Raw genomic sequence first — 18,013 nt, 5'->3', positions numbered from 1 at the left:
TAAGAGGACCACTTGAGCCCAGGAGATAAAGACTGGCCTAGACAACATAGTGAAACCCTATCAGGGGAAAAAAAGAAAAAATCAGAAAACCTTTTTTAAATGTTTGAGCAAATCTGGTCCATTCTAGATTCTTCTCATTTATATTTCCTCTTCCCTTCTCGTCTGTGCTCTGAGAGGTACAGAGGTCGTGTGTTGTCTAAGCATTTTCCCTGGGGGAGTAAGTAGGGATTTAGTGCCCATAATTAAAACGTTTAGAAAGACTAAAGCATGTGATACATAACACTTGTGTTGGAGTCCGGACACCTCCAGTCCTCAGATGCCAGAGTGTTTCTAAAACCATGCAGACATGGAAGGGTCTGTGAGCATTGCTCTCTTTGACAAGGTTTTTAGTATTTGTTCACAAGTTCATAAAGTAATAATCACTGGGAGATATGAATCCACGAGACTGGTGGAAATTAGGTAGTGGAACCTTCTTGCAGAAAACTGTTTCACAGATGGCATGTGCTTTTTAGGATGGCTGGAACCCTGACCCCTGAACAGAAGAAAGAAGTGTCAGGGGCTTGTCCTGAGTGCTTGCTAACTGGCCCTAACCCAGTTCGGGTGTTGGCTTTGGCAGTGCCATTTCTTCCCAGAAGTCTGAACTGTCCCAGTGTGGAGCACAGTTCTCCTTCCAGCCGGCTACAGCACCTGCCTGTCAGCTGTGCCGACCAAGAAGAGGCCAGAACCAAGGCTTAGGAAAAGTGCTGGGAGACTGACTCCTGGGGCCACCACCACAAAATTGCCAAAACCCTTTGCCTCTGTTAAATGAGAATGCCAACTGTCCCTCCTCGGAGTTTGCTGGAAGAGCCAGCACTTACTGTATGCACAGCAGTGTGCCAGGCTTGCCTCGACAGCAGGTGCTCAGATGACAAGATGACTAATTAGTTCGTTTAAGTGCACTTGCCATCATGGTCAATAATGACAAGCTTGTCATCATTCAGTGATTTCCTTTTCATTACAGAAAGAGTCAGGTTAAACCATTAGCAGTTTGGTGCACATTGGGCTTTTATCTAAGTGATGCTTTAATGTTTTCAGGACCTTGACCTTAGGATTGTTATTTGTGTCCATTAGAGGTCACCAGTTGGCAGGAAAGATGACCACAGCCTGCCTTCTGCATAGAGAAAGATGGTATAGGCCTCCTAGGTATTTTGTTCTGCTTCTGAGCCAGGTAGCTGAGGAAAAAGTAAAAATAAGTACTTTTGACTTGTTCTTCAGCTTGGGGTGAGGGCAGACCTGAACCAGCCTCGTTTGTTGACAACCACTGGGTACAACTGTAGTCAGAGATGGCTGGCTGGACTTAGGTGATAAAGTTCCCTGACTTGCTAGTCTTTTTGTACTTAAAATTGAAGGGTTTGTACGCATGTTTTCCAGATGGTGTTTTTTTCCACAAATATATTAATCTGAGATCCCCTTGTCAAAAAGAAAAAGCCACCGAGGCTTAATAACGATTTAGTAGCCTCGTGGGAGACTCGGAAACTTGAGCAGGACTCCATAGCTGTGGGCTGTTTACTAAATGTGTGGGACTTGTACATCGCAAGGACAAGTTGCTTTGTGTTTGTTCGAGACACAGGGACATCAGTGTTTTTACACTTTTGTTTGAAAGACCCATTGCTAAAGGAAACATGGCTGCTATCATCCTGTGTGGTCCACTCACAACAGCATTGATTTCCAAGCTATGTTTCCCGAAATATTTCTTGGTCTTAAAAGATAAAAATTAAAACACAGTGAGTTGCTCCCTCTAGCTCTCTAGACGATGTCTCTCGACATTGGAAAGCCACGCCTGCCTTCAAGGCTCTGGAAGGTGACAGTAATCGTCAGGCTTGCGGCTTTCTGATGGCCTGGGGCTTTGTTGTTTTTAAGTAAAGGAATATATAGGAAATACTACAGAAATGTTGTTTTAAGTCTTCTTCCCCTTCTATCCCTCTGAAATCTTACAGATAAGTAATATAGACTGGAGCTTCGATGATACTTTTATGATTCTAAATCCTTTTCAAGTTAAATATTTATTCCTTTTGTTTATTAAAACTATTATAAATAACTTACAAACAAAACTATTATTATTAAAACTATTAAAAATAACTTACAAATGAAAACATCACACACTGAAAATAAACTAGACCCAAAGTCTGTATGTCTCAGTGAACTTCTGTCCAACAGCTGAGGTCCTCGTGGTGAAAGTTACACTTTTGTGTGGTGTTGGGCACGTTCTCTGAGACAGTCATTAAGTAGAGACATGCTCTCTAGGGTCTCTTCCACAGCCCCAGTTCTGCTGGGGGCAGGTGGGGAGTGCAGTTCTGTGTGGAGAACAGTAGCTCAGATGCAGTGGAGTATTTCCAGCCTGTGCCATCAAAGAGCCTAACTAGATGGCAACAGACCAGATGCTCAGGTGTGCTGTGCAGCTGCCTTGTGGATGCTGCAGTCATTTGTGTGGACACATTTGAATTCTCAACTGGGTGTGGTCATCAGTGCTCACAGGGAGGGACACAGAAGCTGAAATAAAACTATGCAAACTTCCTTCCAGCACTTGTCAGATGTGCAGAGGGACAGGTGTCGAAGCAGTGTGTTTCCCAGGGATAATCGGCAGAGCTAGTTGAGTTAGACCTCACTGACAGCGTGCAGATGGATCCAGTGAGCAAGGATGATGATCAGGTGACTGTCAGTGTTGATGGGCCGGGAAGGGATCAGAAATGAACCACATGACCAAGAATGAGAGGAGCGCACAGCCCTGACCTGAGCACCCCTGCCAGGCTTGCCGTCCATTCCCCAACCCCAGCCCACCTCTGCTCACAGCTGCTCACAATTCCCACAACCCACCTCTGCTCACGGCTGCTCACAATTCCCACAACCCACCTCTGCTCACGGCTGCTCACAATTCCCACAACCCACCTCTGCTCACGGCTGCTCACAATTCCCACTACCCACCTCTGCTCACAATTCCCACTACCCACCTCTGCTCACAATTCCCACTACCCACCTCTGCTCACAATTCCCACTACCCACCTCTGCTCACGGCTGCTCACAATTCCCACAACCCACCTCTGCTCATGGCTGCTCACAATTCCCACAATCCACCTCTGCTCACGGCTGCTCACAATTCCCACTATCCACCTCTGTTCACGGCTGCTCACAATTCCAGAGCAGTTTTTACAGGGCCCTGGAGGTTTGTTAAAGCTCACCATCTGATATATGTGGGACAGAACTTTGCTGTGCAGAAAGGCAGCTTAGTCAGGCCCTCAGGTGTGGAACGATGGACACAGATTGGTCTTATACATCCACTGACTAATTTTCTAGATGTCTGTCAGTTCGGTTGAGAGTTGTAGCACAAAGCCGTTGTGGACCAGCAGTTAAGCCTGACTTATCCTGACATTAGTAGAGGTTCCCGAATCACTGACTTGACTGAATCTGCCCTACTTCTTTTTCCATCCCGGATCATTTAGAGTTGTGTACTTCGGCACCTGCTGTTGTCTGACCCGAGTGCTTGTGTTCCATTACAAGTCCATGTGGAAATGTAATGTCCAGTGCAGTGAGGTCACTGTGCAGGTCCTCTAGGAGTGCTTAGGCCACCAAGACTCCACTCTCACGAGTGAGATCAATGCCTTTAGAAAAGGAGCTTGAGAGATTCCGTTTGACCCCTGTGCTGTGTGAGGACCCTGGAAGGCACAGTCTGTGAGGAATAGGTCCTCACTAGACGTTGGCACCTTAACCTTAAACTTTCCCGTTTCCAGAGCTGTGAGTAGACATTTCTGTCACATATAAGTTATCCAGCCCGAGGTATTTTGTTACAATAACCCAACAGAATTTGACAATACCAGTCACAAACATGTACAACATAGACAGCCCATTTTTAACAGCACACTAACAAACGTGTGTGATGTATTTGTAATGTTTTAGATGAACGTTTGAAAAGAGATCACTTGCTTGTTTTTCTGCCACTCCACCAGAGACTAATGAGTGCGCATTTGACGTAAACACTGTTAGATGGTGTTAATGTTGTGTGATTTCTCACATGTGTGGACCAGGGAACTGCGCTAAGTCCCAGCCATGAGGAACAAACACAGCTTGTACTTCGATGCCATAATACCTCACAGTTTACCCAAGGAATTATCCTCCGAGTCCAGGACTGCAGCATGGCAGTGGTGTCTTTTCTTCTATGTTTGGAGTCTCCTAAAAACGGAGACATACAAAACATTTTTTGTATGCATAGTTAAGCTTGAATCGCCTGAGCTATGAGGCTCTGAACCATTTAAAGATGTGAACTGGTCCAGCATAGTGCCATATCTGCCCTCTTCACACAAAACCCAGCGAACTGGTAGCTCTGTCATGCCTCTGATAAGGTGAGAGTTAATTTAATCATTATATGCAATGTTCATGCGTAGGACAATTTGTACTTTTAATATAAAAGCTATTTATGGTCCTGTGGAGAAGCTGAAGTAAGATGTAATTGCGAAATGAATTAAATTAGTATTCAGGCGTTTCCTCTGAACTTGCTTTGCTTCATGTTTGCTGCAGAATTTTGACAAAGGAGCGAGCCTTTCCTAGAGAGGCCTAACCCGGTGAGCAAGGTGGACACCATGGTTATGGCCCATGTGACCGTTTTCTTTGCAGGTGCTAGATTGGATTGAGAACCACGGAGAAGCATTTCTGAGCAAACACACAGGCGTGGGCAAATCCCTTCACCGAGCCAGAGCATTGCAGAAACGACACGAGGACTTCGAGGAAGTCGCACAGGTACAGCAGCCCCCTGAACACATCCTGGTGGCTGGGTTGGAAGTCACAGTTTCAGCAAACCTGAGGCGACTTAACCTTTGCTAGGTGTGCGAGGTTGTTAAGGTGGGGTTAAATTTGTTTCACAATGAGGCGACCATCGTCTGGGTAGAAAAGAGAGTTAACCCCCTGTGAATTGTATGGTTTTGAAACAAGTTTGTCTTTGAGGATGTTTTCATATTTATTAGGCTAGTTTGTGGCTTTCAGTTCAGTTGAGGGACAATAACTTCTGGGATTTCTGCAGTGACAGGCCTGGCATTCTGCCTGCCCGTTTCTAGTTGTGTTAACTGTGTGCTTGGGAAGCCAGCACCAGGAGCGGAGGGTGCTCAGAGGGCAGTGTGGAGAGGGAATGAGGGAGGCTGTGATGCTGAAAAGTTTGCAGAAGCATCAGACATCCTAAGGAAGTAGAAGGACATTGGCTGCCTTCAGCAGAAGTCATCTGAGCCAGGAGTGGGGTGTGCACGCTTTTAGGCAAGGAGATCTCTGTAAGTTTGGGACCAGGCTGATCTACATCATAGCCAGGTTAGCCAAGGCTGCACAGAGAGACCCTGTCACAAACAACCTACCCCCAGAAAAAAGAAACCATCTAGATCATACAAATCCAGATTCAGACAGATTATGGCAATTATAGAATATCACTAAATCTTACAGGCAAGAAGTGGAAAATGTCATCCGTGAAAAGGACCTTTAGAAAGACGGTGGTTTCTTCAGCAGCCACAGATGCTGGAGTCTGGAGCTGCTGTCCTGACACCCTTGGGTTCCCCACCTGTCTGAATTGCTGTTCCTTAGGGGAATGAAGTGAGCACTGAGATTGGGATTTCCCAGTCAAGTACTTATCAGAAAACTGAAAGCATCTTAAGAGTATTAGTAGACTGAAGCCCGTGAGAACAGGCATGTTCTGCTCGCTTCCCTATAATGCTCACCTACAGCAGTGTCTCACGTGTCCGTCCATTCAGCAGCTACCTGCTTGAGTGAATTGACTAAATGGGTAAAAGGGTGCTATCAGCAGTCAGCGAAGGGATCAGTAAATACATCTGTAGATTCTGTAGATGAGAGGATTACTGTCTGAGCAAAAGGTAAATCTAGGGAGGCTAGGGAAGTAGTCAAGAGTCAAACCTGAAGAGCCAGCCAGTTCACTTGGACACAAAGGGCAGAAATGTGTGCTGAGCATGCTGGATGGGGCCTGAGGACAGCAAGAGGCTTTATGCAGGCTTCTGGCTGTTTTTGAATGACCACAAAATGTATAAAGCCAAAAAAAAAAAAAACCAAAAACAAATTCCACAATCACTTCCAAATAAATTTATAGCTTTGGGGAGGGGTATAGAAAACCAAGTAAATTCCTCCCAAAAGAAGGGGGAAGGATCAAAAGAAAGCAAAAGAAGTGAGAACAAAATTCATGAAAAAAAATCACAAAATGTGATAGTGATTTATCCTAATATTCCACTGTGCCTATCTGCCAAACCATCACTCTAGCCCCCTAGAGATCTTAAAGTAGCAAGTTGCCTAATGCATCTTTTCTTGGGAACTTGGTGAGTCGTGGCTTGATGAAGTAGCTTGAGCGGATTAAAAAAGGAAGCAGTGAAAGTATATGATTCAGTTCTCTGAAAATGTGCTAAATATAGGTCTATTCTGCAGAGCAATTCCTCTGTTCTAGGAAGGAGGAACCCCGAAGGAACCTCTTAAGCTTACACGGTAGAAGCGAGCCCTAGGCCCAGCCTGACTTGTTCAGGTGCCCACCCTAGATGGCAATGCCCTGGGCTTTAGTGTTTGGTTCAGATGCTGCTGTGGCCTCTTCAGGAAGCACAAGTCACTGTGGCTTACAGTTTTGCAGAGCCAAGCACTTCTATGCCATGGTTGTGAAGCTCGTCTTTGTTTGTGTGTTGGTTGTGAGTACATCTTTGGTGTTGAGTGAGCCTGTGCTGGCTGCTGTGCACTGTGACATGCACAACTGTAGAGCATTTTCTCATGCTGCTTTTTGCAGTTAAAATTGCTGCTTTGCATGTGGCTGATGGAAAGGTAGGCGCTCCTTGAGCAGTGAGTGATCTTCTACTTTAAGTAGTTTTCTGAGTTTGTGTTTTTAAATTTAAAAAGCTATGATTACAGCAGGTGAGTAAAGCCCAGAGAAACCTTGTTCCCGCAGCTGGTTCTGAAAGCAGCAGGGGCCTGATGCTCCCCGGGTCCCACTCTGAGAGTGCTTCAGCTCCTCCGCTCTTCAGCGTGCAGAGTCATCAGCTGCTCCACAGCATTCTCCCCAAAACAGGTCTGTGGGTAGCTTTCTGTGTGCCACAAATACCTTGTCTTCCGGATAAGGGTCTAAGAAGTTGTCATGTACCGAAGTTCTTCCTGGATTTCAGAGGACTGACAGGTGTCCCCACTGTGCTCATTGTTGGCTGAGGAAGCTGTGTCCAGGTGGACATACGACATGTCCATGTTTGTAGTATGACCTGAACTTCTTTGCAGATATAACAAGCTTCCACTGATTAATAAATTCAGCCTCTAAATAAGATGCTTTGTGTTTTAGTCTTTTAAAGTTAACCCTGGAGAAGTCAGGGCAGATTGTTTTTAATCGAGAGCTTCCCTCATTGTTGGAGTTGTTGTCAGTGGTGTCCCAGCTGCCCAGCATGAGTCAGACCCTCAGACCACAGAGAAGAAAAAGAGCGGGTTCGTGAGGCTGCTTTCCCGTTCACATTTCCTAAAACTCAGTGATGGAAGATTCCTTTCTGACTACACAACCACCAGCCCTGAGCAAGTTCCTTGGTCTGAGTCCCTTTCCCCTGTGAAATAGAATTAATACCTCTCTTTACCAGGTTACTGTAAGAGTACATCAGGAAGGAATGGAGAAAGGGAAGAAGAAGACGGAGGGAGGGAAAGACGGAGGGAGGTAGGGCATACATGTCAGAACATGTTCAGAATTCCAATTCCTTTATCTTGGAACATCTAGATGATTGAAAACACCAAGTTTTCACGTGATAACTATGAAAGTGCTTTACACTAGCTAGCTGCAATAGGACCTAACATAGATGATGTCGCCAGTATTTATTCTCTATGCCCCTTACCTTACTGAACCCCCACCCACCCTGAGAAAATAACATTTCCACATTATAGTCCTCACTGAAGGCAGGCAGGACAGGAACTCAGGCAGGGCTAGAACCTGGAGGCAGGAGCTGATGCAAAGGTTATAGAAGGGTGCTGCTTACTGGCTTGTTCCCCATGGTGTGCCTAGCCTGGTTTCTATAGGACCCAGGACTAGCAGGACAAGAGATGGCACAACCCAAAGTGGGCTTGGCCCTCCCCATCAATCATTAATTAAGAAAATGCTGTTCGGTGCTAATTTTCTATTTAGAAATTTGCATTCTCATTTATAGTAACTACAGTGTCTGCCATCATTTTGGTGAGAATTGGGCCCTCGTGACTGAGAGCGGGAGGAGGAGGAGGAGGACCACTCATCTGCCCCTGCATTGCAGCTGCGCATGTCCCAGATGCTGACGGTTACACAATGTAGGCTGTTTCTCAAGAAAGAGGAAATGCTCTGGGCTCCATGACCTTCCCTTAGAATATGTCCTTTAATTCCCTGGTGGGGATGAAAGGAACGACTCAAAGAGGGATCTCTCAGGCTGAAGAAAAGAGGCTAGTCCCTTCAACTCCCTTGATGTCTGCCAGCTTTAGATCGCCAGGTCTCGGGTCTTTGAACAGCCACAGCTCTCCTGACTGACTTGTCACAGGGAGGTGGAAGTGAACTTGTCCCTGTCGCAGGGCTTCTTTAGGGTTTCGAGTGGCTGCTCAAATGCTAGTGCTGATGCTGTGGATGGCTTAACGGTTACCATTCGGAACCAGGGACAGTCCTGTCCAGTTCAGTGCAGAAGCTAGCATTGATGATACAGATGGCTTAACGGTTACCATTCGGAACCAGGGACAGTCCTGTCCAGTTCAGTGCAGAAGCTAGCATTGATGATACAGATGGCTTAACGGTTACCATTTGGAACCAGGGACAGTCCTGTCCAGTTCAGTGCAGAAGCTAGCATTGATGATACAGATGGCTTAACGGTTACCATTCGGAACCAGGGACAGTCCTGTCCAGTTCAGTGCAGAAGCTAGCATTGATGATACAGATGGCTTAACGGTTACCATTCGGAACCAGGGACAGTCCTGTCCAGTTCAGTGCAGAAAGACTCAGGACAACTTTGTTGCTAGGAAGCCCCAGCTGGAGTTTCAGAAGCCAATGCTGATGTTCCTGTCTGCGTCCTGTCCCCTTCCTGCTGTGGTTTGTTCTGAGGAAAGCCCCTACCTTCTTTGTACAACCATCATTTTCTTCGAGTGTTGGACGAGACACGAATGAACGGTTGTAGTGTTAGTGTCACTCCATACACACCTGTTCATCAGTATTTTTCCAGTGTCACTGCTGACGGAGTCCTAGAAGGCTCTCAGCAGTTCAGTTATGCCTTCCTACTGGGGAGCGCGGTCAGCTGAAGATTCACTTATCAAATAGGAGAGGTAAATTTCTTCAAAGCCGTGATGACAATCAGCGAGAAAGCAGGATTCCTTTTTTCAGAAGCGCATTTCCAGGGCTCTGTTTTCCACCGGGCAGACTGAGCACTCAGACCCCCAGTTCCCCTTGTACCTGAAGCGGCTGACTGATACAGCTTTATTGTAATTAGCCTCCTAACTTGGAGGGCACCCATTCCCCAAACAGATCTTGATGTTGTATATCACCCAAAGGACCATTGCTGGGAGTCTGGATCTCGTACTGACAAATTTAGGAGGTGTGTTCTCTAAGAGTTGCTCCTGCAGCCTCCTGTGAGGTCTCTGAGTTAGTCAAAGGCGCACACTCTGCCTAGCTTCCTGTTTTAAGATGTGATCTCTTCCCTTCCTTATGATATTAGAGGCCAAACCAGTGGGGCCACCTGATCTTGAACTGTTGATCCCCAAAACTGTAAGCTAAAACTAATCTGATTTGCTCTGCAGGATGCACAGGTGCCTTGGGTGCCAGAAAGAGTGTTGTGGTTTAGTACAGTGTAGTGTGGCCTCCCCAGAGGTTTATTTGTTGAAATAATCCCAAGAGTGATGCAGGAGAAGAGTCAAGTCGGACTGGTGTCTTAGCGTTAGATGCACCTATCTCAGGGCAGATCCCCCAAGACTGGATCCTAGTGGCTTTATAAAGAAAAGAGGGACCAGGAGAAACATCTGTGCATGCTTATTTCTATAATGCCCTGCAGCACATCGGGACCGCTTCCAAGAAGCCCATCAGATGTAGCCCTTAGACCCTGGACTTCAGAATCATGGGCTGCGATAAAACTTCTTGTATAACTCATCCGGTCTGTGAGATTGTGTTGTTGGCAACAGAAAAGATTGAAACAGACAACTTCTCTGTCTAGTTGGAGTCTCGCTTCCCATGCTGTTCCAAGCCCCCATCACCTGACTGAGCCTGCTTCTCCCTCCAGAGACACCTTTGTCATACTTTGAGCCACATTCCCCCCTGTGCAGTGAGTGAGACCCACCTTGCTCAGCTCTCGGAGTTTGAGGAGTAGGTGAATGAGCCGATTGGTATCTCAGCAGAGCCCCAGGCTGGATTTCTGATCCTCCCCGAAGGGCGGGCTGCTCTGATTCCACTGAGGGCCTCCAGTTAGTCTCATCTCCTCCTCTCATTGGTAATGCCACTTTTGAGCCATTTCCAGGAATAGTTCCAGGCTGTAGGTTATCTGCGCAGGTCAGGAACCCCGCCAGAGCCACGAGCTTATCAGGAATTGAAGAGGAGTCTTCCGAGAGCACCGCACAGGTGTTTACACTTCACGTCGGCATTTCTATTCCGATCAATTTATAGCCTCTGCAGTTCACTTTTGTTTCTGAACCTGTGTACTGTGAAGCAGGGAAGAGAAAACACTGTTACTCTGTCATGAAAACGAGAGAAAAAAAGTGAAGCAGGCACTTGTGGCCATGGGGCATTTCCTGACTCCACCTTAGCAAAAATCTAAAAGCCCTTTCTGAGTCATGAGCCATTGTGGTCGGTGTTTAATAGTCTGTTTGGCATCAGAAAGGGCTGCCGATAGGGATGTGTGGGCCTCCTGAAGTCGTTGCTAAGTGAATGATTGGAAATGCTGCTGATAGGCTCTGTGTTGCTGGGTGTTATGGCTCCCACGCGGGCTGGCTTGCTGAATGCTCACCTTCTGTTCCTCTGGGTATTCTCCTGTGCAGAACACATACACAAATGCAGACAAATTGCTAGAAGCAGCGGAGCAGCTGGCGCAGACCGGGGAATGTGACCCTGAAGAAATTTACCAGGCTGCTCATCAACTTGAAGACCGGATACAAGACTTTGTTCGGCGAGTTGAACAGCGGAAGATCCTGCTGGACATGTCCGTGTCGTTCCACACCCACGTAAAAGAGGTAATGCATCACAGGTTGACTAAATATAATCTGGCCGACAGGGTCTTTGAATCTGTCGGAAGGAATCCTGTCTTTGTCATCGTGACAGACATTGGCTGTAGCATGGCAGGTAGGCGTGAGTGCAGAGTGCACTGGTGCTGGACAGGAAGCAGGCTGGACTTCTGCCTTTGTTGGGGTTGTCCGTATGGGGACGGGGTAGAGGGGGCATTTGTGAGTCAGAGATGCGCGGGGACAATGAAGCAGAATGAGATTCCTTCAGAGAGGAGCAGTGCTCTATCCATGTAACCTTATCGGGTCCTGCTTACTATTGGCACCATTGTGGGGTGGCCCATCTGGGTGAAAGCCATAGTAGCCTTGCTCTTAGCAGTCGACTCTCACACACTCTTACAAGTCATGTTACATTGTATTGAGTTTGAATATTGCCATAGTTGATGTGGTACAGTATCAGTACTGTTAAAGTCTGTTGTTGTTTTATGTTACTCTTTGGCTCTTTTGGGGGGCCCGCCACCCAGCTCCCAGATAAATCACATGGAGCCTTATTCTTATTAATGCCCAGTTTTAACTTGGCTTGTTTCTAGCCAGCTTTTCTTAAATTATCTTTTCTATCTTGTCTATCTTTTGCCTCTGGGCCTTTCCCTTTGTCTTTTTCTGTATACCTTTCATTATTTCTTACTCTGTGGCTTGCTGGCCCCTGATGTCCTCCTCTTTTCTCGTTCCTCCTTGATCTCCCTTGCTTTCTGATTCCTTTTTTTTTTCCTACTTACTCTGTCTGCCAGCCCTTCCTGTTCTTTTCTTGCCTTACTATTGGCCATTCATCTCTTTATTAAACCAGTCAGATCTTTTAGATAAACCACAGTAACATGGCTTCACTGAGTTAAACAAATACAACATAAAAGAATGCAACACATCTTTGCATCATTAAACAAATGTCCCACAACATAAACAAATGTAGCATACCTTAAAATAATATTCCAGAATAAAAGTCCTTGTGTGTGCCCATGGCAACATACTTATCTCAAGAGATAATGTTATTTTAAATGTGAAAAATAGATACCAAGGATACTATATATAACATACACATTGTACATACATATAGCATAAATAATGATACAGATCATATGCATGTGTGTGTGTATATATATATGTGTGTGTGTGTGTGTATATATATATATATATATATATATATATATATATATAGCACTTAGTAGATACAAAGTTAGAGAAACTATGTTACTTTTTGCCTCCTTTTGAAAGTAGGGTTTTGCTGTGTAACCTACACTGGCCCTGAATTCACTGTGTAAAGTTGACTGAATTTGCAGCAATCCTTTTGCCTCGGTCTCATGAGTGCTTCGAGTCTATGACAGTGTTACTCCACCTGGTTTATTTTGTTTTAAGGGTTTTTGTAATAAACTCACGTTTTGTTTTACGTGACTAAGTGCTCCACAAAGGACCCTTACAGAATGCTGTGATACGCTGTGACACCTCTTGGTTCTGAGGTAGACATCAGAGTAGACAATGAACACAGCTAGCATCTTCCTCCACTGTCAGTTACGTCACAGCCAAGACAGACTTGAAAATATTGCAGTCTGTTTTCCCCAGGAAACATGTTCAGTGGATATTCTTCCAGGCTGCTTCTAACTTGGATGTGTGGTCACTGCACTAAGTTCCTCTCTCTGTGCTTTAGTGTATTCAGGGTTAAGTACACAAAGGCTCATGGCAATAGAAGGAGGAGGATCTGGAAAGATAAAATTACTTGGAGAAATCTGGGAGAGGGCAGTCTGGCTTGCCTTGTGTAAAAAGACATCCATGGTCAAAAGCCCATAGATCACTTTAAGGAGAAGCACCTTCAGTGTGGTTCTGAGACCGTGGACAGTTTATGCACAGCCTGGTTCTCTGTAACGTAGATGTTTTAACTTCAGAAAGGTGATGTCCCCTCCCTTTGAATCCTGTGTATCTGTAAAGTGGGTAGAGGAGGCAGTCGGCAATTATGGAGGCCCTGGAGAGTTTGTGCTTTTGCCCAGCCTAACATGGTGGTTGGAACTCAGCCCCTTCTGCAGAAGGGCCAGGACTTTTTGGTTCTGAGGTAGACACCAGAATAGACAATGAACACAGCTAGCATCTTCTCCACTCTCAGTTAAATCACAGCCAAGACAGACTTGAAATATTTGTCATCTGTTTTTCCCAGGAAATGTGTTCAATGGATATTCTTCCAGGCTGCTTCTAGCTGGGTATGTGGTCCCTGTGCTGAGTTCCTGGGTCACCTGGGGCTGAGAAGGAGCTACCTCCTGCTTTTGACTTGTGTCATGTCCATCATGTCTAGATCCCTACAATTGGGGCTGCATCCTCCCTCCTGCTGAGATGGTTTTGTTTACTCCTCCTTCTCCAGGGTTCCAACCCTGCCATGCGGTATCCGCTGATCTATGACACTATCCTCCCGGGCTGGGTCTTCCTGCCGCCCCTGCCCTGTCCACAGTTAGTTGCTGCTGTTGGCAGTTTTCTAGAGTTCTCTGCACACACCTATGACAGCACTGACCACGTCACTTTAGGATTCTGTGTTCTTATGTTACCTGATTTGTGTTAGTTACTCTGTTTTTACTACAATTTCACATCAAAACTGAGAGAGGAATAGGGTCAAAGTCAATAAGGTAAGACAGACAGTCCCCTATGACCACACAGGGCACTGCTGCACCACGGGGGCCAAAGTGACTACTAGCTCGTTCAGGTGTCTGGGAAGGTCCCACCCAGAAGACGGCTGCTGGCTGGCTCTTTGAACATCAGCCTAAGGTTTTGGCCCAAGACTTGCAGATTATGAAATGCCCCCCAAATCCACTGTGATTTGTGAGGAGGTGATGCTTCAGTGGTGATCACAGCTGCTCCGCCACACTTCAGACATTGGTCTCGCTCGATAGGTTGAAGTCTGGTTCCTACTTGTTCCCACTACAGAGCCTCTAAGACTGAGATACATCATACAGGTTTGTGAAATAATAGCATCAGGTAGGTTCAGTGCCTTGAATGATATTTTTATTTTTGAATCCATTAAAAAACATTACTACTTTTACCCATTTCTACTTTTTCAGCTTCTCTCTCAGAATTATTTTGTGGCTTAATTACTTTTATTTACCTTTGGCATTCATAGGTCAATCGAGGCAACTAGGTGGCAACGTCAAGCTTGCTGCCAGTTTGTTTCTGGGGCCGATACAGTGACCCTCACTGGCTTCTCTTCTCAGAATCCTTGGTCGCCAGGAAGGATCACTCCCCCCTGATCCAGGCTGCTGCCGTCCTGGGTGGGTTAAGCAAAGAAACCTGGCTGGGCTTCTGCAAAATTGTTGGTGAATTGGACACATTGTTTTGAGCAGTGCCTGGGAAAAGAGAACTTGTCATTTTATTCAGAAGTCAGAATTAATGGCTCACCACCCACCTGGAGACTTCTTTTTCTCAGAGTGCCCGTCTGACTTCATTTTCATTCCTAGCAAACGAACAGGTCAACTTCCTTTTTCATGCTTGCTGGAGTCAGGCCTCAGCTCTCCCAAGGAAGCAACAGGGAGAGGAGCACAGTGCACTTGGGGAAAGTCCCAGGCTCCTTGGTGTGCAGCCGAGCTCTCTGAGCTGCCTCCCTCACCCCGGCAAGTCTACTCAGGAGCCATGGAACTGCACCCCGTGCTTATTCCTGCAGCCATTGTTAACACCAGAGCTCTTTCCTCCCCTGTGCAGCCGGAGAACCTGTCAGTGCTCAGTGCTTATGAGCCAGCTGTCCTGCAGCAGTCTCCTGATCATTGGTTCGGGTACAAAGCCTGTTCAAAGCCTCACTTGCTTCCTTCCCTATGGCTCTCCCACAGAGGTCTTGCTTTATTTCTGTGGAAACATTCTGTAGGCCACACCCCATCACATGGTAGCTGTTTATTCAGCCTCAGCACACATACATGCTTGTGTGTGTAGATAGCTACATGCATGTTTGTTGCAACTTCATCATATGTAGACTTATGTTAACTACCATGGCACCCAAACTGCAGTTACACAAATCATTCTACCAGAATATGGTTTTTATTTTATTTTATTTTTGAGACAGTGTTTCTCTCTAGTTTTTGGAGCCTGTCCTGGAACTAGCTCTTATAGAACATGCTGGCCTCAAACTCAGAGATCATCCAGGCTCTGCCTCCCAAGTGATGGGATTAAAGGCATGTGTCACTACCACCTGGCCCAGAGTATGCTCTTGTGTCCGAATGCATATTGCTTCCCGTTCCTGCAGGAGTTGGAGGCCTGACTACCTGGGACTTTCTGGCTCTCTTTCCTCCTTATGGCTGTCTCCAGCCTCAACAAGAACCAGCATCTCACATCCCTGTTATTTTGGGTGTTTCAGAAATGCCAGATGAATGGAGTCATGAGTGTTTTTGTGCTCAGCTTTCCTACCTAATTAATCCTGGAGGCACTTGCGCTTTCGTACACACATCAACCCTCTTTCCCTTTCAAGGTAATTGGAGTACCTGATGATCACATGGTTTCTTAGCTATGTCAGTCACGTTTCATCTATTGTCCCTGGCTGGTCATTCTTGCCGGGTAGCCTCATGCCACCTGTCTACAGGTGTCCACACCTGGGACTGGAATGCCCATTTGTTACTCCTCGCGGTGGAGCTGCCATGCAGATGCCTCTGTGAGTCTCCGTCTTTCCTCCGAGTACTAGCACCCGACACTTGGCAGGGGTGGTGTTTCCTGCTGCTGACCTTGGTGTTCTCTGGTCTACCTCTACCCCATACGTCCTTTATAACGTTCTCTCAGCGTACTTGGGCATCATTTCTCCACCACACAAGAATAGGAGGTGCTTCTCAGTCCCTATAGCTCAGGCTGGGCAACAGCTCCGCTCATGGAAGTGCCTGCTGCTCCAGCATGGGAAGCCCACCTCAGATCCCCAGCGCTCTAGTCAAAAGCCCAAGGCCATGGGCAGAGATAGGCATGGTCGCTGGGGCTAGCTGGCTACCAGCATGGCTCTAGGCTAATGGAGAAACCCTGCTCCAGGTGAGTAAGGTAGGGAGTCGTGGAACAGGATGGCCAAAGGCTTCCTGCTTTTGCACATACACAGGGATATGCTTCCCCACACACAATACACACAGAAGAAAAATACACTACAATTCCTACAACAAGGCACCAAGCATGTGTACTCAACATACAGTCAGTCAGGCATGTGTGTCAACATGCAATCAGCTAGCATGTGTCAGCACATAGTCAGACGTGTGCACAACATACAGTTGGTCATTTCTGGGAGAGAAGCTTTCTGTTGGTGGTGGGAGCGGTTCCCTTTTCAGCCTGTTCCTTGTGCCTGAGCTGGAATCACGTGTCATCTGCATAGTGGTTGCCCTCCTGCGTTCGCATCTGCGCATTGCCACTGAGAGCATCCACTTCTGCTCTGAACTCGCAGTAGCAGCGGCTCTAGGGAACTGTGAGTGTGACACTTGAGACCGCGCCACAGTTGGCACAGCTCCCCTGGACCAAGCTGAGAGCCCGGAGACCGGTTTCAGTGCAGCAGCCTCTGCCTACAGAGCCCTGCAGTAAATGAGTACTTCCGCCCCGATGCTGCCTGTCTCTCACACTGGCTTTGCAGGTCAGCGAGGTTACCCCAGCTCACAGCTAGGACTGCAGGTGTGCTATGCCTTCTGTACCAGGCTCCATATTGACACTGACTACAGCCTGTGCGACCTCCCTGGAGTGCACAGATTGCTGCTGTGGCTCTCACCAAGTCTCAGGACTCCCTTAGCCACCTAGAGCCCAGTCCTTTTCCAGAACCTTCAGCTCCTCAGAACTTCCCTCCCCAAATGATGAAGAAAGGACCTCTATTCTTGAGGCGAGCTAGTTCAACTTTCTCCTAGAGGAGTGTAGTGCCCAAGGGTAAAGAGCTGAGCTATAGGGGTTGTTCCTGCTGCCACAGATGGGACAGGGTCCTCCCACCTCTTCGTCTCAGAGCCTTTCTTCACATTACTTCATTTCGCAAGACAGTCTTTCCCTTCTCGACTTGGTCGGTGGCCATGCCTCTGTCTGGATACATACAGCACAGCTGTGGGCAGAATCTTCTCCAGAACTTCAACAGAAGCCTGCAAACAGAGCTCCAGGACATCTCGGTGCTAGCCTGAAGGCCCAGCCTTGTTTCTTATGGCCTCTAGGGGGCAATGTGGTCTACACCTGTGTCCTAACAGTTCCATGGTTCTTAAAAAATAGTACCCAGTAGCAGTGAACTTGCAGAGACCACACCCCCTCTGACTGCTGGATAAAAATCCTGGTCACAGTGAATGTGCAGAGAGCCCACCCCCTCTGACTGCTGGATAAAGATCTGGTCGCAGTGAACGTGCAGAGAGCCCACCCTCTCTGACTGCTGGATAAAGATGTATCTTTTTACTATAGATTATCAATTTACACAGAAGTGCATTTTCTTTTCATCCTTGGAAAACTTGGACTGAAGATTTTCACAAACTTCCTAGAGACTAAAATTTCTTTGTTCAGAGGCACTTTAGCTACCTGGTATTACATCATTTTAAAAGCTGAAAAATAGACTTTACTTACCCCAGGCTGCAGTAGGACACACATCAGTCCATCCTCAGTTGGCATCTCAAAGGACCAGGAAGAATATTTCCTGAAGAATTCTGGGGGGCAAAGACCTTTCAGGCATTTGACATCAGGCTTTTTATATATAGCATGGTCTACTACCTCACTCCCTGTTTCCTTTTCTTCTGCAACATCCCAGGATCACTTCCTGCGGTCCGTCCGCTGTGCAGCGCTATCTCTGTGACCTCACTGGCAGGGCGGGGGGTAGAGCACAGTCGTCCAGGAAGTGGAGGATGTGCGT

The 18,013-nt window shown here is 46.8% G+C and overlaps 1 protein-coding gene across 2 annotated transcripts in view; it reads left to right on the top strand.

Annotated features, from left to right (window-relative positions):
* The window catches only part of Trio (trio Rho guanine nucleotide exchange factor), a 286,543-nt gene that overhangs the window by 144,456 nt on the left and 124,074 nt on the right, over window positions 1-18,013 (top strand). For both annotated transcript variants that reach the window (XM_041632132.1, XM_041632133.1), the window contains exons 10-11: window positions 4,645-4,767; window positions 10,993-11,184. In XM_041632132.1, the coding sequence (XP_041488066.1) occupies window positions 4,645-4,767; window positions 10,993-11,184 (315 nt within the window). The remainder of the gene's footprint in view (window positions 1-4,644; window positions 4,768-10,992; window positions 11,185-18,013) is intronic.

Source organism: Microtus oregoni, unplaced genomic scaffold (assembly GCF_018167655.1).
Source record: "Microtus oregoni isolate MIOR12 unplaced genomic scaffold, Mior012 000040F_ref0000088, whole genome shotgun sequence".
In the NCBI taxonomy this organism is placed as follows: domain Eukaryota; kingdom Metazoa; phylum Chordata; class Mammalia; order Rodentia; family Cricetidae; genus Microtus; species Microtus oregoni.
This window is presented reverse-complemented; position numbering and strand designations above follow the sequence as displayed.